Consider the following 11994-nt stretch of genomic DNA (forward strand, 5'->3'; position numbering starts at 1 on the left):
ATTGCAAAGGCAAAGGATCATATGATTACAGTCATAACCTAAAAAAATGTTCATAAAAGAAAATGGGAAAACAGGCAAATACCACTTTTAACTGCCAGACCTTCACTATACTTACCACCACCTGCAGACAGACTCTTTTCCATAAGCTGGTATGGCACACCAGGGAATACCTAGAGATTCCCACAGTGGATCTCCCCACCAGAAGTACTTAGTTTCATATTCCAGATACAGGCTAAGTAGTATATTCTCTCTTCTGTGGCTATCATAGTTTTGCCAACAGTGATGGAAAACACTGAGTCAGATCAGAACTGACAGAATACGTTTGTTTTCTTTCTTTCTTCCAAAAATGGACCAGTTACAAGATGTGCCTGTAATCTTTAAAATGACTAGCTGTCATGACACATGGCTTTCAAAACACTGAAATCTGACTATACAAGGAAATGTGAGGTTCAACAAAACTGCTCAAAGCAACCAACAGGGGGGCATGTAGCAGGCACCCAAATCCCAACACAGTCAACATAGCAGACAAAGAAGGAAGGAGAACATTTTGGATTAATATAGGGGAGAGACTGAACAACAACCTTTTAGATACTTCAAGGCTATAAAGAGTCAGTTAAATGGGAATTTGCTAGCATATTCCCCAGCTTCAGCTGAGTAATTATGTAGTGAGGGGAAAAACAAACCATAAAACACTCAATAAGAAAACAAGTTTCCCTGTTCTGAAACCACTGTACTGCTGGCCCTATTTCCTAGGCAGAAGGTAGGGGAAAAATGGGTGCTTTAGGCTTTGCACTCAGCTCCTGAACACAAGCAGCACAATGCCATTAACATATTGCAAGGATTTCCCCACTTCCTATAGGCATGGATGCTCAGGTGCTAAAAACATTCTGAAAACATACATACACATGGAAATCTTTCAACAATTTCTTAAGTATTGTAATAATCCATTGTTTCACCGGTTTTTAACAGATTTACTTGATTATTTATGCTCATTAATTATTGAATACAGGTCAGAGTTTTCCCTGTCCTCTTCTACACAGAAAACTGGAGACCAATATTAAAAACATGCATGTATCTCTTTACATATGTATACATATTTCACATGTAAGCATACACACATAGAAACAAATATGACATTCCATGAAGTTTAAACTCTTGGGACATCAGAGGAAACTGAACACTGGGTCTAAGAGACAGTTATGGTACAATGATGATTCCCATTTGTATACACAGATAGTGTGAACCACATCACAAGTCAGCTCTGATAAGTATTGGATGTTCACCTCCGACAAACCAAAATATCTTTCCTAGCATACAGTATTTGATACACCTGACAAAATAAAACCCACCAGGTACACTAAGCCCCTGCTAAATTAATTGTAACTGAAGAAGCAAGAACACAACATGAGCAGTCTTTGCCAATAAAACATTTGCCTAACTCCATTTAGTACTGAAAGGTGCTCAGCAATTGCAAGTGCCTTCCTGCTAGCTGCCACTGGCTGCTGATTTCATATTTGCTTTATTTTAGAGACACTGTGCAGACAGCAGTGCAAAGCCACAGAGCAAACCAGGATGAAAATTTAGCAGGGAACAGGATAATGAACAGCAGGCTACAATTCTAATAGTCAAGAAAAAAAAATATCAGCTCTGAAATGAACCAATCTGAAACTGTCAGTTTAATCAGCTCCTGAAGCTACAAATATTTTAAACCCACAGACTTGTGTGGTAAGGTGTCCTGGCCTTGGCTGGGATAGAATTAATTTTTCTTCTTAGTAGCTAGAATAGTGCTGTGCTTTGGAATGAGAAGAATGTTGATGATTCACTGATGTTTTCAGTTGTTTCTAAAAGATCAACGACTTTCCAACTTCCATGTCCTGCCTGTGAGCAGGTATACAAAAAGCTGGGAGGGAGCACTGCCAGGGCACTAGACCCGAACTGGTGAATTAAATATTCCATATCATACAACATCATGCTCAATATATAGAGGAGGGTTGGTCAGGAAATAGGAGGTTCTTTCTTGCTTCCTGGATTACGGTTTCAGGATCTTGGTGTGAGCAATCACACTGTGCATTATTCATGTGTACTTTTTATTAGTGCTATTATTATTTTAATTACTAAACTGTTTTTTCTCAACCTACAAGTCCCCCTTTAGCCCTCCAATTTTATTCCCCATTCCCCAGAGCAGTGGGGGGTAAGCAAGCAGCTTCATGGTGTTTGGCTGTCAGCTGCGTTTAAACCGCATTAGGTTATACAAACCTTGCCTTGCAATTCACAGTGGATGTGGTTTGAATCATGGCAGCGTGGGGCAGGAAGAAAGAAGCCAAAAATACATAAAAGGTTCCTAGGTAATTTGCCAGCACTTACTATACCAGTCAGTCATGTGTGTTCATTTCACACATGGAAAAATAGTAGGAATAGAAATAGAAATAGAAAAATAGAAATAGAAAAATAGTAGGAATGGGGCAGATCCAAGTCCTTCCAGTACATAACTCTGACTTTGTTTTTAAGATTAACTCAATACTAAATATTCAATTTCACACTTTTTATTTTCTGAAGTACAAAACTGCATTTACATTTCATTTCCATATAAGCCACTGATACTTTGACCAGCCCTTAGCTGAACAGTAATTTCACATTTCTTAGTCTGCAAGCCTACTGAAACTGTCCATTCACCTTATCCCACAGGACACAGATTCTCCCAGTACTCCTAAAACCCACCCAAAGTCTTATGGTGACTCTATGTGAGCGACTAGTTAGGTGGACAGACTGATTAGGAAGTTATTTCCCTCCCCCATTATGGAAGTTGCAACCATTTTCTTCCACCTTCCCCACGACAGAGGAAACAAAACTACGCACTGCACTGATTTCTGAGGTTTCACAGTTCAAAGTTCAGAGCATTACTTTGAACTGCTAATAAGCACTTCAGCTTACATGCATAGGACACTCTGTGAATTCTTAAGTCAGACTCACACTGTAACACTGCCAAGATGAAATCAACAGCCTTCAGCAAAGTAGCCAGGCAATGTCAGTCCTTAATGCCACAGCTTATCTGAAGATACTGTCATTACAGAACCTCTCCTCTTCCCCTGTATTTACAAGGGAAAAGCAATAATAACCAGCTGACAAAAGACACAAAATCAAACACTACCTTGCTGAGGGAATTATGTTGACAGCTCCATGGAGAACATAGTCGAGCTCAGCATGCTCCTCTGCAACAAGTGCCACCAAACCCTCAGAACAAGCTGTTCGCACGGCAACATTCTCACTGCAGCAATTCTCCCAAAGCAAGTTCAGAGCAGGAGTCTGAAGTAAAAAGCATAAGACACAAACAATAGGCAGGCTGACACTGATTTCTCTTCATTCTTCTCAAACAAACTTTTAAATAAAAACCTGCTCAACAGCTTTTCCTGAACTCTGAGACAGCACAAGAGTGGAAACTGGGGTACAGATTCTATACCTAAGAAAGGCCTTACCCACAACAGCTCCCACTATCCTTCCCCTTACTGCCTGTGCCCTCAGTAAGGACAGGAGTCTCCAAGAGTAAGGCAGGTAAATTTTTCAGCTGGGCCTATGCAGGTAGGCTATCATCAATTTCACTTTCTGTAAAAAGATCAAGATGTAACTAAAGACAACTCAGGAACTGTCAGGAACTGTTATGTCAAGCTATGCCTACAGCAAGGTGTAGTGCAGATAGATAGAGGCAGGCATATAAAGGGCTATCCAGAGGCAAGTCATCTTTACTCATCATATGAAGTCCTCAGTTCTCTCCATTTGCTAGTAAGCACAAAGATTTGGCCTTCAAAACTGCTGCTGTTTTAATGATAAATTTCCATTCAGAGGTTTGCTGACTGCATAGCTCCCAAATAGAATGTTTTTAAACAAGTGAATGTTTTTAAACCAGTGAACACTGCAAAATGCTCTTGCATAAAAATGGAGCCTGTAATGTCTAAAGCTCAATTTTCTGCTTCTTAGCATTTTAGGAGGTGTTGCTATATTTCAGTTTAATACCTTCATGGGGCAGCAAATGGGAAGAGTCACCTCATAGCTCAAAACAGGATGTCATCTGGGAACATTATTATGATCAAGACTGTTGGAGGAGCTTCTGTTATAGAAACTACACACCTTCAACATTCCCTCAGAGAAAAATGTGGCACTTTTCAGGTCTGAGTTTGCTAGTTTGGGTTTTTTTTTAAGACTTCAAACTGGGAGGTAAAATCCACAATCTTCTGCTCATTTCTGTGCAAGTCAGCTTTTGGGGAGGAAAAATGGAGGAGCAAATTCTAACAGCTCTCCTACACTGCTGTGACAATTGCAAATGCCAGCATTTCATATGCCTCTCAGTTAACAACACACATTTGCACTTAAGCGAGCTTGACTCAACTAAGAGACAAAGCATGCCTTTGCACCATGCTCTCCCAAAGAAATATAAACTCTACTTAGCTAATACAAAATATAACACACTAGTACAGGTATGTGAAATGCCATACTTTTTGGAGTTTTTACAGTAATGTGGAAGACTTTCCTACTCAAATGACAAATGTCTCACCATATGGCACTTCACTTGCAGTAACATAAACTCAAATAAAACACTCTTAAACTGAGCATAGCTAGATGCTGGTATTCTGCAGAATTAAGACTTTGGCCATTAAGACTTCTGAGGAAAGTAAAACTGCATTTCTGATCCCAGATATCTGCCATTTCTACCTGTACACCCAGACACACATTGTTAACTACCTTACTTCTAGAATTTATTAAAATTACACAATTGGGAATGGAAAACCAAAGAAAATCATAAGCACATCTGGATAGAAGACAGAAGTGAAAGAATGCCACAGACCTGGTCAGATGCCTGTCTGATCTTCTCCAAAGAAACATTTTCTTTCAGTACTGTGGCAATCAGATGACCCACTGCCTAAAAGAAAAAAAGAAAAAACCCCACATGCTGATCAAACATTATTTTTCAATTCTCCATTAGAAAGAATTTATACTGCTGTTATATATGATCATTTTATCACGATGTAAAATACCAAACTTACCGTTATGGAAGCTGAAATATGTTTTAGGGCCAAAAAATCTCTGTAACACTGGCATACTACTGTTTACTGTTATCCTGAGGCAGAAGAGAAAGAAAAGTCCATAGGACTCCACAAAGATCCAAGTTTCTTAGTACAGAACCTCTTACAAGATTAGAGTCAGGTACATACTCAGAACTGCAGATATTTTAATGCATCAACTGTAATAGACAGTTCCACTGGTGTGCAGATCTCAGTGTACTTAACAGCACTAGTAATTATTAAATCCTTTAGTATATAGGGCACCAGAAGCAAGAGAGGAAGCGGAACACAGGAAATCTAAACAACTTGCTCAAATTTTTGCATCACAACTTTTGCGAAACACTGATGACAAACATACTACGATATCCCCTAGCATACCTACTGCCAGAAATGTTTCACTTCCCTTAAAGAAGGTATGTGAAGTTAACAGTATCCTTCATAAACCTATTCTGTGGCAGAGATCATGAACACTAAATTTAAAGTTTCAAGGTCCTCAAAAAAAAAAAGCTTCAGTTCTAAAAAATGAGGGCCTCAGTTCTAAGGAACAGCATAGCTTTGTTCATCTGAGGTTTAAGATTACAGATGTTGTTCTGTTTTAATAGAAGAAATTTCTGATTTCCTCAAACTGCCTTTAAAAATCTAAATGTGGACTGAAATACTGAAACACCCTCAAAGGTTTCAGGATGCCTGAATTCAGGCTTTTATTTTCCAACTCATCATTAATGCTTTACTTTGTCTGGTTTCATAATCACTAATACTGCTACACAGAAAACCCCTTTTCGTGAAAGACAGAAAGACATCTTTTCATAGCAAAAGCACAAAAATGTTTTGGAAAAAGTAAACTAGGAAGACAGAAAGATAAAACTAATAGTAATATTTCTGTTTTGTTAGTGTATAAAAAGACAGGAAGAGATTTATCTAAGTGTTTGCAGGTTCCTTCTCCATTCAGGATTTATTTACACTTCATTTAGATTCGAGTTGCTACCCTGACATGCAGGACTCTGACATAACAGAAGCACTCTGAAATAACCGTTCACACTTCCGAGGGAAGATGACACTTCAAATCTTCCTAGACTACAAGGATTATGCGTTTCGAAGGTTTGGATATGTACTCTAACACATTTGACTTAAAAAGACAGTTTATTATTTGGGAATCTTACTCTTGTGAAAACAGAATGAGAAACAGGACAGACTCAGATATTTGTCTGTTTCTCTGCACCTATCTATCTCATTGCAAGAGCAACATGTTCCCCACACAGACAGGGTAATTTTAGTGTACTTACCAAGTGAATTTACTATTATTTTTCCTTTTTCCTGCTTGTAAGGAACTTCAGAAATTAATTCACACCCAGATCCTTAAAACACTTTCATTACAGCGGAAAAGGGGCTTATCAGTAGAAGATGGCTTTTGCAGTGAGCTATACAGGAAACTCAAAATGTAGATTAGCCCAATGCATTCCCAGAATCTGATTCACCAGTAAAACTTTCTGACCTACAAAACTATGCTCAAATTCCTCACTTTGCTGATCCCTGTCTGTGTAGATTACAAGCTCTGCAGAGCAGATGTCTAGGTTGGTCCCAAGGAAGAGATGCCATCTGTCATGAAGTTGAATCCTGGCCCAATGATAGTTTGAAGATTACAGTGTGCTCTTCAGGGGTCACAGAATGTAAGTGGAAACTATCAAACCAACCAAAGCACAGCACAAAAATCAAGCAAAGCACACCACTAGCCCTTAATGATGTGCAGCTGTAGTGACAAGCTAAGACATTTCAGTGATACTTGTACCATTGGGACATTATTCTGCACGGAAGAAAAGTGAACGGGTTCAAAGATGCCAAGTCCTACTCATCAAGGCCAGTAACACACGAACTCATCTGCAGAACAAGACACTTTGCTAGACCTCAGATGAACTCTAGTGTTCAAAGACATGACTTCCTCTTCCAAATGCCAAGGTGATCACAAGGGGACTTCTGTGTCTTTCAAACTTGATTATTTTAAACCAATGTTGACTGAGCTGAACTGAAAAGGCAGAGACACCAGGTTGCACAAACTGCATTCACATCAACTTATTCAATCAAACAAATTGCTACATATTTAATGATGAATTCAAAACGGGAAGAGGAAGAAAAAATGGAAGTTAATGATCTTACAGTTGAAGAGATATATTTTTAGTACTGAAAGACAGCCAAAGCAAGGATGGTGTATTTTTTAAACAGAGCTTATTACTTTCTTCCTTCCTGTCCATTAAAAATATTATCACAAACACTTCATGCACATGAGAAAGCTTCAGTGAACAGGATCAGAAGCCAGTGCATGGATCTGAAATAAAGGTGTTGGGTCTGCTGATCACAGTGTAGCTGTATACAGTTATTCTTTGATGACAGACAAGACTGCAGTAGTTCATCAGCTCTCATCACACAGGAGACAACAGATCAGTCCTAGACAGTTCTATGATGTACTGTCAAGTATTTCAACCCCACACATTATATCTGGTAACTCCTGGCTTCTCTCGAGATCACAGGGTCACTAAAAACCATTTAGCCTCACTTGAACCTTCCAGTCCTGGAAAGTTTGATTTCCTGCAGAGACTTTACAGTGATGAGCAATTATGTCCAATGTTTGGATTACACAGAGAAGGCAATTAGCATTTGTTTGTAACTTCTCTACTTCTGATGTTTTCTACCTCTGGAGGAAAAAAAAAGAAAAGTCTTCCATATCACCTTTTTAGTCAGGCAGCAGGCCTTGGAACAAAGGTTTTCACAGACAATTTGTTTAATGCTTTTTTAAAAAATTACCTGTGACTGAATAAGTGCATTAGGAAATTCAAGACGCTTCTTGATGTCATCCAACATTTTGGCTCTGTCATATGACACTAACTCTCACCCTGCAAGAGAGATGAAAAAAAGAAATATACTCAGGACTAGGAAATAATTTTTTGCCAGGGAAAAAAAATGTTGTACTTAACAGCAGATGTAAGCATTAAAGCACTTTATTCCCCTTCCCCAGTCCACCATATGACCTTGCTTTATGGGCTTAAACCCAGGAAATGCTGAATACTCATTAGTCTTGCACAAAGAATGGGTGATGGACATTTCTTAAAGCTGGAACAAATACGCTGTTCTATACGGCACAGTATACATGTACTCTGAGAGTATTTAGCCTTGAGATCATTTTAAGTATACCTCATTGACTTGAAAATGGGACAGCTCAAGAGCAGTGTTTACAGTTTCTAAAACATGATTTAAAATGAAAAATTTGTGGATAATTTTGCCATTATTTCATGCAAAACCAGAAGTAAACAAAAGACGCACCTGTGAGACTGCAAATGGTAACAGTAGTTAGAGGCTGGAACACTTGACAAAAACCCAAAACTTCAGTAAGTTGAATTATACAGGCACTCACAGAGGAACCTAAATCGAAGAGAAATCAGAATTCAGCTTACCTTGCTGCACAGCAGTGAAACTGATGGCCAGCAGCAAATATTCGAACATTTCAGTCATAAAGGCACCTCCAGCCACTTTGGATGGCTTCCTTAAAGAACCAAATCACCTAGCACTTGCTGAAAACCTAAGCATAATCCTTTGCAATAAGCACTGAGAAAACATATACATGCACAGGACACCAGTTTCAAGACATGCTATCAGTATGATGCATTCAGAATCTTGCCAATTATTTTTTAAAAAGTCAGAATTAAGCCCTGGAAACATGCAAATGCATCAGGTACCGTAACAAATACCACTCACATCAGGAAAACTCAAAATTAACAGCTACTACCTCAATGAATATAAATTCCTGGCAGTTAAACAGCAAAATATTCCCAAATACTTGAGAATTACATTTCTGAAAGTTTAGGAGGAAAAAAAGCCCTGTTAACTGCAGTCAAACTAGTTTTGTATTGTTTTAGAATGGATTTAATTGCATTTTGACACAATAGGTGTCCATATAACAAATGAACTAGAGTTGACATCTTGCTTTTTTTAGAAAAGAAATCTGATTGGTATAGCAAACAATTCCATACATACCTAGATCTCTTAAGCATGTCTAATAACTCCAGTGGATCTAGGCACATTCAACCTATTCATATATACCAATCAAGTCACAAAAACAAACCCCCTCTAATTCTACCTAATAACCAGCAAAATGACAGAAGGTTCTTCCTGGGTAGTTCTGACACAAACACACTGCAATTACATGCTATCTGCACCATGTAAGTTTTATTATTCATATTGAAAGGAGAAACTATATTAGAGCATCATTAGAAGCACAGTACATACTTTGAGCAGAAGCACGAATCAGTTATTCTAGGCAGACTTGAAGTCTTGCCTCCTCATCAGAAACAATTCCTCAACTTTAGCCTACACTAAAATGTCTACAAGATATTTACAATGCAACAGCTCTATCAATGCAATTTAATGAATTTAAATACCATCTAGACAGTTCTTCAGACTTCAGCATTCACCCTCAGCAAAGACACTTGCACATGCATATGGAATGACAGGAAATTTTACAGGATCACTGGCTAATTAAGGTTGGCAGAGGCCGAAGGACAACTGTACTTCAACCTCCTGTTCAAAGGAAGTTCAGCCGTGAGGTCAGATCAGGTTAATCAGGACCCTGCCCCATCAGGGCTTGAAAACCTTTTAACAGAGAAGGCACCACCTTACTGCACTGTCCTGACTGATAAAAGCTTTTCCATCATCACTAGCCTGAGCCTTTCAGCCACAGAGAACGGTGAAGAGCCTGGATGTGTCTTCTTCATTCCCCTTTCACTGGTGCCAGGGCTGCTGTTGCGTACCCCCTGAAACTGTCCTTTCTCCTAGCTGACAGTCCCAGACCCTCTCCCACAGCCTCTTTTCACAGGGCAAGGGCTCCAGCCCTACTGTCTTAGTGGTCTCTCCTGAATTCATCCTGCTGGTCAGTGTCCCTCCCGTACTGGGAGTTCCAAAACTGGATATGTCAATGAGGTCTAAAGAGTGCTGAGCAGAGGGCTATAAATCCCACCCATACCTGGCTCCCCAGGCTGTGCCCTGGCTCACACTGCCTGGGGCACCGCCTGCCAAGGCCCATGGCCATCTCCACAGAATTTCTCCCCAGCCAGCTTATCCTCAGCCTGTGCTGTAAGGCCTGGGGCAAGATAGGGCATGTTATTATTGAAATTCTTCAGGTTCACAAGAGCCTGTTCTCTAGTCTGTCCAGAGGGCAGCCCTGCCAGTGGGCAAACATCCTATCTTTGACACAAAACCACTGCGAGTAACTGGGTAACCACGTTGAAAGTCTTGCTCAAGCTGAGGTAAAGAACATCTACTGCTCTCCCCTTGCCTAACAAATCCAGTTATTTTATCCTTTAGTAAAGGCAATCAGGTGGGTTGGCCATATTTTTTCCTCAGTAAATCCATACCCCTGTCTACTATTCCCAATAAAGATCACAGAATCAGAGTTTATGTTGGAACAAGGACCTCCAGATGTCTAGTCCAATTCCCTCATCAAAACTGGTCTGATTAGACCAGCTTGCTCAATGACAAATCCAATCAAGTCCTGAAAACTTCCAACAGTGGAGTCCCCCTGGGCAAGCTGTTATTCAACAAACTTCATGGTAAAAAACCCAACTTTTCTAATATCTAATAGGAATTTGGATTTGTACATAATCTTTTCTGCATGCTCCCACCAGGTACTTGCAAACTGCAATAACATCTCCCCTTTGCTGTCCCCTCTTCAAGCTGAACAGACACTGCTCTCTTAGCCTTCCCTTTCACATTTTGTGCTCCAGACTCCTGACCATCCTGTAGGGTGGTCCTACTGGACCCCTACTGGACTTGCTCCACTGTCCTTCTTTGGGGAGCCCAAATTCTGGGTGTATCACTCCACATGCTATCTCATAAATGCAACACAGAGGGGAACAATCATGGTCACACATGTCACATTCTTACTAACACAACCCAAGATGCAGCTGGCCCTCCTTGCTGCCACATTGCATTGCCGACTTATGTTCATCTTGGTGTATACTAGGCCCCTCCATTAGGGACTTTTCTTCATATCTGCTTCCTATATAGTCAGCTCCTGCCTTTACTGGTGCATGGGATTGTTCTGCTCCAGATGCAAGACCCTGCACTGCTCCAGTTTGAGTTTCAAGTGATTCCCATCAGTCCATTTCTCCAGACTGTGCAAGTCCACCTGAGGAGCACACTACTTAACAGTTTGAACATTCTCTGGAATTCAGCATCAGCCATACGTCTGCTGACTGCACTCCATCTCATCATCTAAGTCATTAATAAAGATCAGGCCAACTACTGATGCCTGTGGGACACCGTTACTTGACAGTCTGATAGATCTGCACCACTGATCACCACCCTTTGAGCCTAACCATACAGCCACTGACTATACTGTCTGCTCACCTTGGCCAGTGGTGCATCTGTCTTGGAGCTGGCTGGCACTAACTCCATTCGACATGTGCGAAGCTCCTGTCATCTTCTCACAGAAGCCACCCCTGAAGCCCCCCCCACTACCAAACCTTGCCATGCAAACCCAATACAGCATCCTAAGGCCAAGGAGGACAAGCATTGCTAAGACAACTGAATCAGAGAGGGGCTGTCATGCCATTACACCTTCAGATCTGGTCCATACCAGTTTACCAAAATTAATTATGACAGGCTAATCTAAGCTAAATAACTGAAAACTCTTAGTGCTGGGAGCAGTAAGATGGCGTTTCCCATATTTATTGCATTTTGCTTATTGTTAAAGACTTGATTGAAACCCGTCCTTCTTCCCAACCAGTGAACAGAGAATGCCTGCAAACACTCCCACTGCTTGTGCGTCACAACTTCTCAAAATAACCAGATTTAAGCAAAAAAATAAATAAACCCCCTCCAAAACTGATTAACGTCAGCAGTCGTTATTTCGCTGCTGGCCTGACGCCGTGCCGCTGCCCCCCCCGCCGCACCC

At 40.4% G+C, this 11994-nt stretch overlaps 1 protein-coding gene across 3 annotated transcripts in view; it reads right to left on the reverse strand.

The window, feature by feature from the left end:
- FOCAD (focadhesin) overlaps window positions 1–11467 on the reverse strand; it is a 138552-nt gene extending 127085 nt beyond the window's left edge. Inside the window, exons 1-4 of one of the 3 annotated variants that reach the window (XM_026866246.1) lie at window positions 11448–11467; window positions 7851–7939; window positions 4838–4912; window positions 3149–3303 (exon numbers count right to left, since the gene is read on the reverse strand). In XM_026866246.1, the coding sequence (XP_026722047.1) occupies window positions 3149–3303; window positions 4838–4912; window positions 7851–7907 (287 nt within the window). In that variant the 5' untranslated portion in view covers window positions 7908–7939; window positions 11448–11467. Of the gene's footprint in view, window positions 1–3148; window positions 3304–4837; window positions 4913–7850; window positions 7940–8366; window positions 8471–8497; window positions 8694–11447 lie in introns of those variants that run through there. The other 2 variants (XM_026866245.1, XM_026866244.1) reach the window with 2 other exon arrangements.
- Window positions 11468–11994: the final 527 nt, after the last annotated feature.

The sequence above is a fragment of the Athene cunicularia genome (genome assembly GCF_003259725.1).
Source record: "Athene cunicularia isolate RWA chromosome Z unlocalized genomic scaffold, athCun1 chrZ_part2, whole genome shotgun sequence".
Classification (NCBI taxonomy): domain Eukaryota; kingdom Metazoa; phylum Chordata; class Aves; order Strigiformes; family Strigidae; genus Athene; species Athene cunicularia.